The following is a 17918-nucleotide window of genomic DNA, read 5'->3' as shown; positions in this document are numbered from 1 at the left end:
AGGCCTGAAGCTGTCCTGAGTACACCAGCCATATACCCCAAGGCAGGGACTGTCCTGACCTCAGTGTTTTTAGATCCACGGATCAAGAGCAAGATGTTGGGCCTGTTTTAAAAACTCCCTTCACAAGGACTACTCTGCAGAGGTAATTTATTGACCACAACTGCTACCTGAGCCACAGTACCTAGATGCTTTCTGAGATACAGATGGACCTGGGAGTCCCACCTCCTCAGATCCAGGATTGGAGACCATGAGCTTTGCTAGCCACACCAGGAGGTCCCACCAGTACCCCAGGACACAAACTTCAGCAGGTCTATGTCCATCTCTGGATCTTTAGGTACTTAACTCTGATAGGGTAGGAAAAGTAAGTTTAAGAGGCCAGGAAAGGTAGGAGACAGAGTGGTTTTGGGCAAGGTGAACCTCCAATCTGGGGACAGCAAAATGGCTTCAGATGTCAGCAAAGGTCTTCCCGTGGGCACTGGATAACAACTGAACCAGGAAATGTTGCTGCCCTGTTTGTTCAACTGAAGAGCACAGAGCCAACATAAAGGAATGCTCAGGAAGGAGGGAGTCAATTGGTCTTCAGAGCAGGAGACCCCAGAGGAAACGGTCAGGAGGGTGAGAAGCTGGAACAAGAAATAGAGTGACAGTGCTAAGAGATATCTTGGCCATAGCAGTGGGGAGATGGGTGGCAGCAGATGCGACGTCCCTCCTCCCTTCTCCTCCTGGTGCTCTGGCCAAGAACCTGCCTCCATCAGATAGTCTTGGGATCCCAGCAAGGGAAGTTTCCATGGACGTGGATCCAGGCAACACTTCTTCATCACAGAGTCCTGGAATCTCAGAAAAGTAAAATTTCCATAGTGTGGCCCAGGCAGGTTCTAGAACTCAGGGTCTTAGTAGAAGGCGTGTTCCTGGCCACTTGAGCCACAGGAAAGGAACCAGGCGCCGGCTGAAGGTGGCTGAGAAGGTGTAGATGAGTTCCTGTGACTCTGCATTGGTGAAGGTCACAGTGCCCCCTTCATAATCCAGGGCGATGCCCACTCTCCGGGGCCTTAGCACTGGGAAGAGCTGGGCCTCGGGGCTTGTGTTGGCCCAGATGCCTGAGGGGGAGAGCCGAAGGGCCCACACACCATCCTCTGGCCGCAGGGACAGGTCCCCTTTCCTCTTCACAGAGTCTTTAGCCACTCCCACCATGCAACTTTCCAGAACTTCTTCGTCTTCTTCCTCTTCCTCCTCCTCTTCCTCCCCTAGGGATTCCTCATCCTCATCTGTTTCCCAGTCTTCATATCCATCCTCATAGCCAGCCTCATCATCATCTTCCTCCTCTTCCCCTTCTTCTTCCTCCTCTCCCTCCTCCTCATCCTCTGACCAGCCTTCCCTCTCCAACTCCACCTCCCAGTATACCTTGCCCCAGGTGAAGCCCTTGCTGCCCAACACCCCTGGCTCACAGTCAAACTGCTGGGGGTGCAGGCAGTCACTCTGGTACTGGCTGGTATAGGTCACACACTTCCAGTCCTCTGAGAGCTGCAGGTACCCGCTGGCCGACTGTGGGTCCAGGGTGACACTCACTGTGGGACAAGGGAGGAAGTAAGTGTCAGTGGTGGCCTGCAAAGGGGAGACGAGTCTCCACAGTGTCAGTGCTGCCTCACTGCACAGTTCAAAGAACGCTATTTACACCATGGTCTCTGTGACCTGTGTCTCCTGCAGGGACTCAGTACACACAGCACACGTCTGGGTAGGGTGACCTCTGGCCTTGGGCTGCCACTGTCCGCTCTGTTTCAGAGCTGTCTGCTCTGAAAGGAGGACCTTACTGTGGTCAGGAAGATGAGAAAAAGGATTAGAGCTGTGACCTGTGGCATCAAAGTCTCATCAGTGCTGCAGACTACACAGGAGACTAATCTGAAATGTAAGGGGTTGGGGCTTGCTTTGGGCAATAGCAGTGAGGATTCCACAGGGGGCTTTTCTTTCTGAGGAAAAGTGGGAGCCACCTTTTGTTCTCTCACCTGTCTTATACTCCAAGTCTCTCAGCAGCTTGCCTAATGAAGGAAAGAAAGATAGAAATGACTTTCTGCAAACTTATGAGCCCAGTTCTTTCTTGGTATTAATTCTGGGACAGGGCTCTACTGGATACCCCAAGGAGGAAAGATACAAAGACTCAGAAGCCAGAGCTCCTGGGAAAAGTAAGATGGGAGTATATGGTGGCGAAGAGCCAGGAACCTCCAAGTGTGGCCCAGCCTGACCTCTAGCCTGGCCCCTTCCCTGGTGCTTACCCTGGAACTGCCTCAGGCCTCGCTGCAGAGAAAGAAGTTTATCTGAGAATTCTCCTGCCTTTCTTTTAACCATGTGAGGGATGGCTTTTCCAATCCAGAACTTCTTCCGTGGGTACCTGAAAAAGCGATGGACACAACAACCTGCCATTTGGCTCTTCTTGCTTTTCTGCCAGTGTTTGTGCAGGACAGATCTGATTATCCCTAATCAAGGACAAAAAACTGGCCAAAGATACTACCTGAACTAAGACAAGACTGCCAGCAGATTCTTCAAGTGGGCACTCTGTCTGGCAAGCCAGGCTTTCACTCTCTCACTGTGCAAGACAGTGAGCCTAGCTGGACCTCAGAGATTATGCTGGGAGAGAGCAGTCTCTAATCCGCAAAGATCGACCTCTTTCTTAAAAGCTGCGGGATGAAACAAGGGTTGCTGTGCCTTTGGCACTCTATCACTTCCCACTGCTTACATGGAAGGGGGAGGGGGATAGGAATGAATAACAATGAGCAAATGAAACTTTTACCTGTTGGCAAAGTCCTTGGTGTCCTGCAAGGGAAGAAAACACAAGTACCAAAGTGAATTAAAACTGCATTCACAGTCAAAACCATATTAACAGGCAGGTACACGAGAGCAAACAGCATACATGGCTTCCTTCCCTAGAACTAACAGTCTAGTGGGGCATCAGATAAAACAGAAAACAAGCAATGGGCTGGAGAGATGGCTTAGTGGTTACGAGCACTGGTTGCTCTTCCAGCCGACCCAGGTTTGATTCCTAGCACTTACGTGGCAGCTCACTACCATCCACAACTCCAGTTCCAGGAAACCCAATGCCTTCTGGCTTCTACCAAGCATGCAAGTGGTATGCAGACATACATTCAGGTGAACCTACCCACACATAAAATAAAATAAAAAAATAAATAAATAGCATAAGGGCAGAAATAACTAGAGGTGACAATGACTTGGCCGCTCAAGTCAAGGAGACGCTTAAGCTAAGGTTTGAATAATGAGAAAGCACTAGCCGAGTGTATGATAAGGGATGGGAAAGGCTTAGAACAGCGCAGGGCCAGATCACAACAGGCAGAATGGGTGGTGAATTTTATTCCACACACAAGCAAGTAAAAGGCAATCCCCCAACACCGATTCTCCCCCACCCACTTGTAAATGTGTGTGGGTGGGTGTGCATGTGTGGTGTACCGCAATGTACGTGGAGGTCAAAGGACAACCTGCAGGAGTTGGTTCTCTCCTGCCACCAGGCGGGTTCTGTGGACTGAACTCAGGTGGTCAGGCTTGGTGGCAGGAACCTTTGCCTGCTGAGCCACCTTAACTGCTTTCTCCCCTTCTTCATAATACTAAACTTCGTGAGTTCTGGCCTGACATGTGACCAGCCAAGGAACTACATTTCCCACATTCCCTACCATCATGTCTGGTCATGTGACTAAACGCCAATGGGGATGTAGGGGGAAAAAAATCAATACTTCTCACTCTTGTCCTTTAAAAAAAAAAGCTTTCTAATTATTTTCTAATTAGCTGAATTTTGAACAGTGATGAGTTCAACTCAAATCTCATGGCTGAGAACAATATCCCCAAGACTAGATAGCTAAAAATAAGCCAGCTCCTGGATGATCTCACGGATGTCTCTAGACCCTCACCTCTGAACTGCTATAAAGACAGAAAAAATGTCTGCTCTATATGAGCTACCGAGCAAAACCTAGGTGACCAGTCACTCGGCGGCTCCTTGGCCCAGGGTGGCTGGAGTCAATGGAACAGGGGAGGTCGTCCTGGAAGCTGCCATGGACGGCAGCAGGGGGCAGAAGAGAGAAGCTGAGCATTTCTGGACAGTTTCAGAGCAACACAAGCTGATATGGTGGCCAAGGATCACTGAGGATAGGCGCCTTGTGCAGGAGGAACAGTGGTGTAACTGTATGGCAGGAAGACAAGAGGAAGGACAGACAGGGTGGGGCATATTGTGCAATGAAGCTTTGGGGAGTACGAAGCCTTCACAGTTCTCTGCGCTGACTTTCAGTTTCCTTTCACGCATTCCACAAACCACTGCTAAGTGACTCCTTGACCAGGCAGGCACTGATCTAGAAACTAGAGGTAGCCATGAAAAAAGAAATCCCTACCTGTGTAGAGCAGGCATCCTAGCAAAGGGAAGCAGACAAGAGAGAGAAAAACCAACATAAAATGCAACATCACACCACGTTAGCAAGTGAACACCAGCACTACGGACGTCAGCAGGGTGAAGAGGGCGGGCAGGGCAGGCTGGCTTCTCAGGGAGGGACAATGTGGAAAGCACATGCAATCATCAAACTGTGGCTGCTAAGGACTGTTCCAGAAGATTCGGGCGCTTTGCTCCAGAAAATACAAAACCTATCAACAACAGCATTTTGTGGAGTGGTTTTAAGCAGATTTACTCTCCTAAGCACTCCATCAGGGGAGCTTCAGGGGCAGAGCTCTGAGGTACAGACTGGGGCCTGTGCATAGTAGCTACTCCCAGGGTGAATCAGGGGAAAATACTCTCTAGACAGACACTGGTTGACAAACTCTGGCACTATCAGCTGTTCCACTCATAACTCATATCTACACAACCACACACAGAAGGGCTGCTGGGAAATTCGGATGTGCTCTTTGAAGGGGACAAGGGAGAGGAAACAAGCGACCCAGAGTCTGCCTAGCGCAGAGGAAAGGGGCAGGGGGACACTGGACAAAAGACAAGCATACAAAGCCTGGGAGTAGGACACCAGGTTTGAGTTGGGCCTCATTCCTAAACCGCCCCAGGGTCTACGCCAGCCAGTCTTTTTTCATGTGGCTCAGTCTGCTGCAGAGTGAGGCCTCCTGGTGATGCAGTCCATGCTAGGGATTGGCATCACTGTTCCTTCCCTCCTGGTTACTGAAGTGTCCTGCCACTACTCTGGAACCCCATTTCCTAAAGACCTTTGTGTGTCCTCTGGCAGGAAGGTTCGTTACCTCAAACCACGGAGGAAACTAGCAGACATCCCTTCTCCCGGCTTGTAAGGAGGGAAGGCCCAGCCTTCCCCTCTTCGGTAGAATGCTAAGGGGGATGATGACTCTGGAAAGTACTAGGAAGAAGACGGCCTGCTCTCCCTCTTGTGTCCTGAGCATCTCTCACTTGTCACTGTTCTCCAGACTGTTGCTCCATAGTCCAGAGGGAGCCTCGCATCTCTTTTCCTTCTTCACTTGCCCTCCCCTTCCATGTGCCTTGGGACCCTGACAGCCACAGCCTAGCTGTTTCTCATCACCTGTCTTCATCCCTAGAACAATATGAGGCACCTACCCTGTAAGAACCCACCTTAGCCAGGCATAGGGGGCACACACCTATAACCCCGGCACTCAGAGGGCTGAGGTGAGTCTGCCTTATATTTGAGGATAAATGGTATATCATAGTAAGACTGTCTCAAAAACAACAAATATCTGCCTTATTACAAGGAGGGCTCGATGGAGGGCTCATGCTGAAGGAAGGAGGTCAACAACAGTGACCTTTAGTTCTCCGGCACTTTTAAGTTCTTTAGACACTTTTTATAGATGATTGTTTTTCTAAAGACGTCTAAGCTTATGAGGACTCTGGAGTAAACGAGGAGGATGAAACTATCATGCTCATATTTTAGACAGTAAAACTGAGAGCCCAGAAGGAATTTCTTCAAAGGCCATGTAAGAGTGGTAGGCCAGGCCCCACCCTGGCTTCCCCCGGGCCCCTTGGCCTCGTACCTGCATTAGTTCTGCAGCTGGCTGCCGTGCTTTGCCTTCAAGCTCGGAGATGACCAGAGCCAAGCGGCCAAGCTCGCTGACACCCCGGGTCTTGAACTTCTCCCGGCCCTCATTGAGCAGCTGCTCCAGGGTGGCCAGCTGGTCTAGCAGGTGCTGCTCCCGCTTCTTTAGAAACTGGTGGCCCTGCTTAAATTCCGCCACAATGTACTGCCTCTGCTCCTGCAGCTTCGTCTGTAAGGGCAGGGCAGAGGGGGCACAGTGTGTTTGTGTGACCCTCTAGGAACCAGGACCCGCTCGATCATCTGGTGACTCTGGGAGCAACGTAAGATAGCCCATGCATCCCACTGACACGTCACCCTTCTAGATAACATCTGTGTTATCGCCTTCAGGAAGCTCTGCTTGAGGGATAAAGTCCAAGCTCAACCAGTCCTCCCTTCAGGACCCCAACTACTCTGTAAATTGAGTGTACCATCCCTTCCAAGCGGGTCTGTGCCCTCCTTCCTCAGTGAGGCCGGAACGTGAGTACTCAGGGACCCTATCCTGTTCTGAAGGCTGGAACCACCTGAGTCCTCGGTCCTCTCGGTAAGCGAGGGTGCCTCCTACAGCAGGAGCTAGACAGCCCTCCGTGAACCTGAGCTCTCTCCAGCTTTACATTATCTCTCACAACCTGGCTGCACACTGCTAGGCCTGACCCCAGAATCGCTCCACTGCCCACTTTCCCAACACACATTCCCTGAACTGGGCCGGCCTCGTCAGCTGTCCCTCCTGACCTATCTGAGAGTACACAATGTGCTGCCAGTCTTCCACCCTGCCCAGAGCGGGCCTGAGTCTCACTACACAGCTTCAATCAGGGCTGCTCAGGCCCTCCCTGTCCCCTTCTTCCTGCTCTCTATTCTGAAGCTAGCACCCACACCCACACCCAGCCGCCCTCTACCCAGGAAGTCAGATCTTCCCTCACTCTTACCAGAGAGGGCACAAAGTCAAGTTCCTCACTGCCCTATCGTCCAGTGAGCCCCAGTTGGCCTGTAGCCAGCCTAGCAAGCACACTGTCAAAGCTCTCCTAGACGCCTCCCCTCTGCGCCCCTCCCCAGACCGTGCGGCCCTCCCAGCTCTCGACCTGCAACGCACCAGTGCATCCAAAATATCGGCTTCTCCCTTGGCCTGAAAGCCCTGGATTTTTTCTCTGTCTCTCCTTAGGGTGTTCAGGTGGTTCAGAATTTTTTCCTGGGGAAAGACAAGCAGTGGAGAGAGATGAGGAGCTGTGGCAGCGAGGACCCCAGACAGACCCTCTCTTCCAGCCCTGGGAGGACGTACCCGGTGAGGCAGGGCGGCCTTCTCTACCAGCACGGCAGTGTGCGGGCGGTGCTCCCGGGACTCCCGGCACATCACGCACAGCAGCTTGCCATCGTCCTCACAGTAGTAGTGCAGCTTCTCCTGGTGCCGCTCGCACAGCTTCGTGTCCTGTGGCTCTCTGGCCAGCTCCCCCGGCTGCCTGCCATTGTCCACCTTCAGCCGCTCAATATTCTCTACCAGACTGGCCAACTGCCACACAGGCCGGATGTTCTCCTTCTTAAAGGGCTTCTTGCAGAGTGGGCAGACGGGGCGGCTCCCCGAAATGGGGCGGATATCACTTGTGCAGCTGCGGCAGAAGACATGGCCACAGTCAATGGTCACTGGGTCCCGCAGGTAATCCAGGCAGATGGAGCAGGTCACCTCCTCCTCCAGGGTCCTTAAGGGGGCTGATGCTGCCATCCTGGCCTTAGCCTTGGGGGTCTCTGTTCCTTAGTAAGGGTTTTCTTCTTCCTCAGGGACCAGACCTGAAATCAGGAGTAGACTCAGCAAAAGGAGAAGAGTGGCACCACTGCCCGAGCCTGTTCAAGCTAAGAGCACAGCTAGGAAGGAGGACTTTGCTGTCCTGGGCTGTGCAGGCATGGCCCTTCTAGGGACACAGAAGCTCAGCCAAGAAAAGCTATTTCTGTCAGCTATAGCTACAGCCCTCTTCCTGCCCTTGCAGCAACAGAAAAGCCACATAAATACTTTGAGCTTCAGTTTGTCCATCCATAAAATGGAGAGAGGGAGGGAGAGGGAGAGAGACAGAGAAAGAGAGAAAGGCAGGCCTACAGAGGATTCTAAGCAGCTTACATGAAAAAGTTCTGTTGGAAACAGTAAGCATAAGCCTAATTCATAGCAGGAAATCTAGGACAGAACCCAGACCCCTGGCTCCTCAGTCCAATGGATAAAATCTAAGAGCTAAAACTGAAAGTGGCATCAAGAATGCAGGGTCCTGCCACCTTCCAGTATACAACGCCCTGCCTGGGCAGGGAAGGTCAATGCTGGAACAGCAGCACTGTCATTGACGGGTACAATGGGGCCACTAACAGAGCTCAGTGGACTCAGCTAACGTTGACATGGACAGAAAGCTGCAGCCCAAGGAGAAAAACACAACGCTGATTCCTTAAGGATGTGATGTGATAACAGATAAAACTGCTCTGCAGGGGACAGCACTATACAGACTTGAGGAACTATGCTTTTGGTCAAAGGAGACTTTGACCAAAACACCCCTGGGCTTAGACACGTGCGAGTTTAAAAGTATGTATCAATAAAAAAAAAAAAAATGTACATAACAACTTGAAATGAAATTCAAGCAGCAAGTGAGGAAGCATCAAGTCCCCCGAATGTTGGTAGAAATGTTAAGGGTGTCTGATCTAATTCCTTGGTTTGCTCTTGAGCAAAGGGGCTGACCCAATGTTCTCAGTTTAACATACTGCAGAGTTTGAAAACAGAAAGGAAATGAAACTGTGGGGTGCCTGTGGGCCAGAAGCCCTTTCTAGCCACTCGCAGAATGGCCTGGAAGGTTTAAAAGCCAGGCCAGCTTTCTGTTGTTTTCGTTTGTTTGCTGGAGAGAGAAGGGATTAGCTCTAAGGACAGAATTTGTGCTTTTCTATGATAGAGCTCAGCTACAATTCCTTTTTCACATAAACTAGCACACCGTTACCACTAAGAACCCACGGTAAACCAGCTCATGCTGGGTCTGGTGGGTCCTTACATTCCAAGCTGAATAAAAACTACCATGTACATTATAGTTAACAATGCAAGGCTGATGGAAGATCACGGGCTAATACCAGAGAAGGTTTAACAGAATTAGATACTAAGGCAAAGCTAACAGAGCACTTGACTAACATTCTGTTTAGAATTAGTGAGACTCTAAGGCTCAGGGGAGTCAGGAGAAAACACAGGCACTCTGCAATTGCCACTGTAACAACACTACATCACCAATAGGTGCCAAGGCCATCAAGGGAAAGGTCCAGGCAGGGCCCACAATGCCCAAGGCCATCAGGGGAAGGTCTGGGCCCACAATGCCCAAGTAGATTATTTCTTAATGTGCCTTGATGAGGGAGAGATCCAGTGGTCACCTCAGCCAAGTAACCAAGCCAGCCAATCTGGCACAGGTTTCCTGATGAGGAACCATGAGTTAAGCACCATCATCTGGGGCTGGAGAGATGGCCCAGCAGTGAAGAGCACTTGCTGCTCTTCCAGAGGACCCAGGTTCAATTCCCAGCACACAACTGTCTACAACTCCAGTTCAGGGGAGTGACGACCTCTTGTGGCATCTTCAGACATGAGGCACACAAACTTGCAGGAAACATATGACCCCTCCCCGCCAAAAGAAATAGTTAAAAAACAAACACTATCACCTATGAAATTTTCTTGCAAAAAATGTTTGATTTGATTGAACTTAATGAAGCCTTTAGATTTAACTTCCACCTTATGAGAAACAATTTTAAAATTTAAACCAATAAAATAAACACTACTAAGTTATCACACAGAAGGTCCTGTTAAGCACCAAGTTAAACCACACCTTGAGGAAACCATTAGACAAACTCAGAATCTGGGGCATCCACAGACCAATCGGTCTTAAAAAAACGCTAGGGCAGGGATAGTGAGATGGCCTGGGGTACTAGAACCTGCTGCCAAGCCTGACAACTTGAATTTGATTCCTAGGACCCATATGGCAGGAGAAAACCAATTAATGTAAGTTGTGCACAGAGAGAGAGAGAGAGAGAGAGAGAGAGAGAGAGAGAGAGAGAGCAATAAAACTAAAAAAAAATCACAGTAATAAGCAAATGCAAAAGATACTTGTAGCCTGGACTCTGACCTTAAAAGGCAGTTATAACAATACTTCAGCGATTATTAAGAAAAACTTAAGTGCAGATAATCTTAATGGCACCCACTGAGACTCTGCTTTTCAGCAATAGATGCTACAATATTTAGAGCTTCATAACTACAATTTATATTGAAATGGTTTCACAAAACTATACAAGAAAAAAATTTGGGGAAACAAAGGTTATGTTTTTCTGTTACACTAAAAGGGTAACTACCAGAACTGCTGAAAGCAGAGACCTAAAACCTTGCCTAAATCTTGAAAGAATGTGTGGGCTCAGAACAGCCAAAGCCACTGTTAACTACAGATTCTTTCGTTTCTGAGTCAATATGACTTGACAGTCCAACCCCACTGCCTGGCTACAAAGACTCATCTTGAACACATGAGAGGTAAGACCAGAGATAGAAACTCAAACACTTGAACAATCCAGGCTCAAAGTTCAGGTTCTAAAATCCAATAACCAAGGTGGTTTCACACTCTGGATACTCTTCTGAGGAAACTGAGGGTTGGCCCTGTTAACTACTACACCAAAGCACATGGGAGTGGGAAGAAGTCCAGGTGCCCAAACTTTGGCCCAATCCATTCCACTTTTCTTACCCCAGCACACTGTCAAATGGGGCCTGAGACCGGCTCCTCCGGTCAGCACCCAGATGACCTTGTCTACACAGAAGGCTTGGGAAACTGAGTGGAGGGGCGTGTACTCTTCAGATTTGGCTGAGCACCCTAGCCTTAACTGCCACAAGCCAAAATGAAGCATTCCTGTCAGCACTTCTTGCTTTTTTAGTGATGGAGGCTTCTCAAGCTTGCAGAATTAAGAGAAAAAAATGCCGTTGGGGGCAGAAAGAGAGAGATGGAAGGGGAGACAAGGGGAGAGAGAGGAGAAAAAGAGGGCAAAGCAGACTACACCCCTTTCTGTCACACTACACACCTATTCTGCGAATTGCCCTCCACAAAATCTAGTGTTTTGTTTGATGAGGCAGTCTCAGGACTAAGCAGCTCAGGCTGGCCTTGAACTCTATGGCTCTTCCTTTACCTCCTGAATACTGGGATTACAGGTGCATGTCTGTGCAGAGATGCTAAAAATACTTTTCCTATGTACCATGTTCCCCTATCACTGTATCGTATATTTCTTGACCTCATTCTTTCTGATCATCTCCACAGGTCTGTACAATAACATGAAACCTTTATCCTCCCCTCCGCTCCTGGTTCCAGGCAAAGTCGTCAGAAGTGAGCAGTCCAGATCTTGTTTTCTATGGGCAATCTGACACAGGCACCTGAAACAGGGAACCGCAGCTGGAGAAATGCCTGAGTAAGATGTGGGCCTGTCTGTGGGGCCCTGTTTTAATTGTTAACTGGCCTCGGAGGGCGCTGCCCACCATGAGCAGTGCTATCACTAGGCTGGCGAGGCTGGCAGTCCTGAGCACGAACCAGTGAAGTGGTAAGTTGTGTTCCTTTAAATTCTGCAATCCTGCTCCGACCTCCCTCAGTGATGGACTGTGACCTGGAATTGTAAGCTGAAATAAGTTTTTTCCTCTCCAAGATGCTTGTGGTCAGAATGCTTTTATCACAGCGGCACAAATGCAAGACTAGACCAGTCAGTTGACCACTTCTCCCTTTCCCAGCTGTGTGTTCTGAGTGCACAGGTGGCTGCTGCATAGCAATTGTCTTGTGCCTGAAGTCACACCCCAGCTTCTCGAGCAGCAGATCTCCAAGTCCCTCCAGTAAGCCAGAAACCAGCCACAGTTCTACAGAGGCAGGGAGAAATTACAAACAAGCCTGCAGTATCCGGGCACTAACAAGAACTGGGGACACTCGCTGTCCTCTGCCAACTCTCCCCCACAAAGCTGAGGCTCTCATAACCACTTAACCTGCAACAAGCTTGCAGGGGAGGGGAGAAACACTGCACTTCCTGGCAACACAGTGGAGTCCATGCACAGTTCTTGACTGTGAGAATCACTGCAAGAAGTGTTACCGTAAAGGTCCACACCTCCTAGGCACACACTTGGGCTAAAGCTCCAATCCCTAGCCAATTCCAAAACGTATTTATCTGGGCTCTGGCTCCACACTTAACACCAGTTTCTGCTCTAGGTACTAACTTCTCTCCCTACACCTGTGGCTTCTTTGTGCCACATCCACCAGCTTGCTATCTGCTCCTCAAACTCCCACAAGCAGAAAGAGCTCCTAGAAGACAATCCCCAGGTGTGGACTCTAGTGCCCAGCGAGGCAAGTTTTGCAGCCTAGGTTTGCGGCCTAGCCCCCAGCTATTTCAATCACCCCCAACATCTCCACAAATATGTCCTTGGGCCTCCTAACAGAAGCCCCTTCTTCCTGTCATCCCAGAATATTTAGCTTAAGGCTCTATGTCCTGTGAGACCCCCACTTAATTGTTCACAGGGTGCAGTTGAAGGCCTATCTCTCAATTTAAAATAAGTAAATTCTTCCAGGAGGAAACTTCAGCCAGCTGTTAACCTGGAGATATCTCTAAGAAACCTTCAGGGCAAAAAGCAAGGGATCTAGCCATGAACTAGAGAAATGGGAAACACAAAGCCTCATCTACCACCCTCTACAGTCACTCAATGAAAGCCTGAACCAAAGAGCCCTCGTTAGCCACCTGGATCTTCACCCAGCCCCAGCCCCCCTGTTGAGCAGTACAAGGCTAGAGTCTTGACTTTCCTGGGCTTTCATACCATCGTGAAGAAATAAAGGTGTGGATTACTGAGCTGTTCACAAAACTAAGGTTCAACAGGTACAGCAGCGTGTTTAACGTGCAGGATAAAGCTAATGCTGCTATTATAGCATCAACCAAAGCAAAATAAAGATGACTGAAACAGTTGAAGCAGAAACTAGGGTGGGGATGGGGGAACATTTATTTCTGACAAATCAGCTATCAGGCAGGAAAGGGCAGGTTCATCAAATGTAGTGGGGATCTGCTGTACAACAAGGTCTCATCCGCTCCAGGCCAGCCTCAAGTTTGCTATGCAGCCAGGGCTAACTTACTCTCTTATTCTTCTTTCTTCACCTCCCAAGGGAGGGGAGTCCAAACTGCTGCCACCACACCCAGATAAACCAGTGTTTATGAAATTGAAAATGGTGGCTTCCTCACTCATTCTTATCAACAGGTTGCCTTCTTATTCTGTCTGTGTAGAAAGAGGCGGCAGAGTGAATCTAGCCCTGTATACCTCAGCCCAGGCTACTGTACTTGGTCTGTATTATGATGGGAAGACCTTGGTGGGAGGGATCACAAATGGAAGGTACAGCACAGTGGCACACAACTCTAATCCCAGCATTGGGGTCAGGGACAGCAGCAGGGGTATCTCTCAGCTCCAAACCAACTTGGTCTATATAAGTGTTCTAGGTCAGCCAGGGATCCAATGAGGCCCTCTCTCAAAAATAAATAAATAACCACAAAGGGAGCTGGGGCATTCAGCATCCAGCATGGGTAACTGGGATGAGGAGTTCTGACTAGTCATACAGTGGGGGAAGGGAGCCTCGGCACGCTAATAGGGAGGTACTAGTTTTATCAAAGCCGAGATATCTATGACACTATGTACCTTAGCATCTCTGGCTGTGATTAATGACACGGGTCAGTTAACCGGCAAAACCTCCTTCCACATGAAACATAAAGTAACTGAGGCATCACATTTGATGAGCGGTGCTACACTAGGATTCTCTAGAATCACAGAACTTATGGTATGAATCTCTCTCTCTCTCTATTTATTTACTGGGATTTACTGGCATGACTTACAGGCTGCAGTCCACCTAATCCAACAATGGCTGTGAATGCAAAGTCCAAGAATCTAGTAGTTGCCCAATCCCACAGGACTGGGTGTCTCCGCTGGTCTTCTGGAATTCTGAAATAGGCTCCAATGCCAGTAAAGGAATGAATGTGCCACCAAGACCAGAGCAAGCAGGCAAAGAGCAAAAGCTTCCTTCTTCTGTGTCCTTATAAAGACTTCCAGAAGAAGGGGTACCATACTGAAAGTAGGTCTTCCCACCTCAAGATCCAAATTAAAGGCCTGTGTCTTCCAGCCTTAAAATCTGGATGGAAGGTTTGTGTCTTCCTATCTCAAAGGTCTGCACTAGAAGCAGATTAAGCCACTACAAGCAGAACAGAAAATCTCTCACAGGTGTGCCCTCCATTTCTGGATCGTAGTTCATCCCAGATATTGTCAAATTGATGACCAACAATAGCCATCAAGGTGGCCCTTCTCTCACAGGGTTCTGAAGGATGGCCTTTGATATGAGTCTCATTCTGTTACTCTCTTGCTTCAAAATCCATGAGGCAAGGCTTTGAGATGGCTCAGTGGGTAAAGGCACCCCTCACTAAGCCTGGACCACCCGACTTAAACCCACATGATGGAAGGAACTGACTCAAGCAAGTTCTTCTCTGACCTCGACACACACCACGGTACAAGTGCCCATACCCTACCAATAAACTCCTCTGGGGGAGGGGGGCCCCAATTTACACATTCAGCTCCAAATCCTGCTTAACCTTGCCTAGGACTCCATAGGAAGCATAGAGGGAGAGGCCCTTCATGTCCCTCAATTCTCCCGTCCTTGTACATTCTGTTCTCTCAGGCCCAGCTCAGCCTTGAACAAAGGTGACCCCTACATCCATTCTTTCCCAATTAGCTCTGTACTTCTATGATAACACTATCATATGATATGATAAGACTGCTTTATAACTGACTTTTTTATTTTTTGGTGTGGTGGATGGGTATTCTCACCCAATTAGAATGTGAAAACAAGAGTCATACCACCATGATCTTTTTTTCTCCAGAGGCTGGTCTAAATCATGAAACTGTGTCTATAAAATGCTATTCTCAGATTCAGAGTCCTATTAGCGTCTCTGTTTGCAACCTTCATGTCACTCTCAAATTCTCACCTCACAAACCTGCTTCAGCAACAGGATCTGAGAACTAGACACTTTCTGCCACAATCACACAGATCCACCCCCACTCCATCCCACCCCTTATTCCCAAACCCAGTCAGGGAAGGTCAACATTCTAATATTCCATTTCCATCAATCTGGCCAAATCCTGTTTCATCCTAAGTGCCAATCTTAGGCCAAGCCTTTGTTTGCTGCAACTTCTTCCCATGTATTTTCTATTGTGGTCCTGGGAGTGTAAGTTCCCCAGAAGCCTTACCTTAAAAGGGAGTATAACACAAGCTCCAGAAGCCTTAATGGAAAAGGTTCTACCTGAGGTTTGCAGAGCTCTTCAGTAACAGGTCTCAGTCCTCCTTTTTATTGTGGAAAGTAACAAGTCACCCACTACCCTTACCTCAGTTTCCTTACCTCCTTTTTTCTTTTGTTTTGTTTTCTTCCTGAGACAGAGTCTCACTATGATCTCTGGCTGGCCTGTCACTCTCTATGTAGATCAGGATGGCCTCAAACTCATCTGCCTGCCTCTGCCTTTCAGGTGTTGAAATCACAGGCAATCACCATTCCAGCTGGCAAGATTGTTCCCCCTTCTCCTCCTCCTAAGCTCTTAGATTTGTGTATTTATTTTCTCGTGTGTGCACCATGTCTGTGCATCGCCTGCAGACTTCAGGGGAAGCTGTTAGACGCCCTGGAACTGGAGTTACAGAAAGCTATGAGCTATGTGGATGCTGAAAACTGAACCTCGGTCCTTGGAAAGAGCAACAGGTCCTGTTACCCGGGGATCCAACTCTCCAGCCCCAAGTTTCCTTCTCTCTTGACAAGAGAAAACTGTTTAGCCAAGTTGTTTGAAAGGTGACATAAATAAAAGTGTTTGAATGCCCAAAAAGCACCATTAAAAGAGGAAGGACACAGAAGCGATCCGTTCCTAACAGTCATAGCTGCACCAGTTTCAACGTGCTTCTGGACTATAATCCAGGGTCTAAAATCATCAATACCTGCAAGTCCAAACTGATACAAATAAATGGATGAAAAAATTAATGAAGTGGACACATTTCTCATACCAAGTAATTTAAAATCCATCAGTTCTCTAATTCCTTAGATGAACAAGGTGACTTTCTTCCAAATGATAATGTATGCAAAGGGAAAAAAAACACACAATGCAGAACTTGATATTGTGGAAAAACCAACACACACTCAGCTGGGTGATCAGGTCAGTATCATCATAAGTCTTGGCAGCATGAAATCCGAGCTGAGGTGTGTTGGACGTGGCAGCCTAATTCCACCCTTCTAACATACAAGCCCAATCTTAAGAGCAAGGCATAAAGTAGAAGGTACCTACAAATACACGTCCTCCTGCCACAGTGTGCGTCATGGCCTCAACGGTCCATGTGAGGAAGGCGTGTTCCTTGCACTGCCACTACTGGAAAACAGCACAAACATTTAGAGGTGGGACTCTAGCACGCTGCGAGTCCACAGAAGAGGCCTGTGGGACGCTGGTGCAGCACTCTCTCAGGCCCACACTCTGGCGTGTGTGCTGGCTCTGAGCAGGGTGGTTCCACCGTGCAGGCCTACACAGGCCAGGATCTTCAGACACCAATGGATCACGGCCTGCAACCTCCAAACCCGTGAGTCAAAATAAGCCTTTTCTCTGTGGGCTAAGAACCTGAGACTTCCATTACACTAATATTTCTCAAAACTTTGAAAGTTCACATAAACAAAAACTAACAACTTGTCACAGCCAACAAAATGCAATGCAGTCACCTAGATGAGAATATGGAGGCCCAAGTATTTGGGGGAAAAAGGAAATGTAAATAAATACACAGTGGACTCTGACCAATAATAATGTGTAAGATGTTAATAAAAGGGGAATCAGTTTGGGGTCATACAGAACTCTACGGACTGTTTTCTCAATTTTCCTGTAACTCTACAACTGTTCCTAAATAAATAAATAAAGTGGATTAAAAATCGCAACCAGGCATGCTGGCAGATGCCTGTAATCTCTGTAATCCAAACACTCAAAAGGCAGGAAGCTAACCTGGGCTACCAGTCTTGGATACATGGTGACACCCTGTCGTCGTCGTCTTCATCATCATCATCATCATCATCATCATAACGAACTTTAAAAAAGTTGCAATTTTAAAAAAAACATTAATGAAAGCTTGCTTTTAGAAAAGGTGTTTTGATGTTGATTGTTTTTTTTTAACTTGAAAGGAATACTCTAGGGCTCCTGATTCCATCTAACAAACAAGAGGTTCAGGCATGCATGAACACATGTCCCTCCTCCCCTTTTTGAAGCACACAGAAATGGTTGCAGTGTCGAAATCTGGGATGCACGGGGAATTTTAGAGTGTCTCTTCCCAGTCACTTCCCAAAATTAAATTTATATACTTTTTGGGGGGTTTTGTTTTTCGTTTCTGTTTTTCGAGACAGGGTTTCTTTTTGTAGCCCTGGCTATCTTTGAACTCACTCGGTAGACCAGGCTGGCCTTGAACTCCGTCTGCCTCTCAAGTGCTGGGATTAAAAGCATGCGCCACCGCCGTCTGGTGTCTACACTTTCTTCTGCCTAAAGCTAACTAGGAAGGAAATCATCAGGGATAATACACATCTCCACGCACAAGCGGCCAGTTTACTCCGGCAAATAAACAGACAAACAGCGGAAGAATAACTACCAGGAGACTTGCCTTCGGTCACTCGGGGCTCCGGGCCGCCAGGTGAACGTCATCCGGGTCCTGCTCACCGCTGGCCCGGGGACTAAGGACACTGAAGTGAGTCCGGCGGGACCTGAGGAAGGAACGCAGCGAGCTCAGGACCAGAGGCCCGGCGGCGAGCGGAGGACGCGGCGGGCACCCGAGCTCGCCGAGCCGCGCGCCCGGGCCTGGCCAGCGCCGA

At 48.6% G+C, this 17918-nt stretch overlaps 1 protein-coding gene and 1 non-coding gene across 3 annotated transcripts; one reads left to right on the top strand and one right to left on the bottom strand.

Moving 5' to 3' along the window:
• Window positions 1-130: 130 nt before the first annotated feature.
• Window positions 131-17894, bottom strand: Trim26 (tripartite motif containing 26). 2 transcript variants are annotated; one of them, XM_055597047.1, is made up of 8 exons: window positions 17699-17894; window positions 7300-7802; window positions 7114-7209; window positions 5986-6216; window positions 2783-2805; window positions 2268-2383; window positions 2001-2033; window positions 131-1565 (listed from the first exon to the last, which is right to left on the bottom strand). In XM_055597047.1, exons 2-8 carry the CDS (start codon window positions 7735-7737, stop codon window positions 883-885), a joined length of 1620 nt encoding a protein of 539 aa, XP_055453022.1. In that variant the 5' UTR covers window positions 7738-7802; window positions 17699-17894; the 3' UTR covers window positions 131-882. The 2 variants fall into 2 exon arrangements, with proteins under 2 accessions (XP_055453022.1, XP_055453021.1); XM_055597046.1 differs by having other exon boundaries at window positions 17711-17894.
• On the top strand, window positions 13240-13375 carry LOC129669024 (small nucleolar RNA SNORA51). The gene has a single exon (XR_008718995.1). It is a non-coding gene; the product is annotated as a small nucleolar RNA SNORA51 (small nucleolar RNA).
• Window positions 17895-17918: the final 24 nt, after the last annotated feature.

The sequence above is a fragment of the Psammomys obesus genome, unplaced genomic scaffold, assembly GCF_907164565.1.
Source record: "Psammomys obesus unplaced genomic scaffold, mPsaObe1.curated_primary_1811, whole genome shotgun sequence".
In the NCBI taxonomy this organism is placed as follows: domain Eukaryota; kingdom Metazoa; phylum Chordata; class Mammalia; order Rodentia; family Muridae; genus Psammomys; species Psammomys obesus.
This window is presented reverse-complemented; position numbering and strand designations above follow the sequence as displayed.

Coding starts and splice junctions, on each gene's coding strand:
- Trim26 (XM_055597047.1), bottom strand. CDS start 7,737: ATGGCAGCATCAGCCCCCTTAAGGACCCTGGAGGAGGAGGTGACCTGC. Junction 2,806..5,985: donor CAGCTGCAGAACTAATGCAG/GTACGAGGCCAA, acceptor CTTCCCTTGCAG/GACACCAAGGACTTTGCCAA. Junction 2,384..2,782: donor ACCAAGGACTTTGCCAACAG/GTAAAAGTTTCA, acceptor TCGCTTTTTCAG/GTACCCACGGAAGAAGTTCT.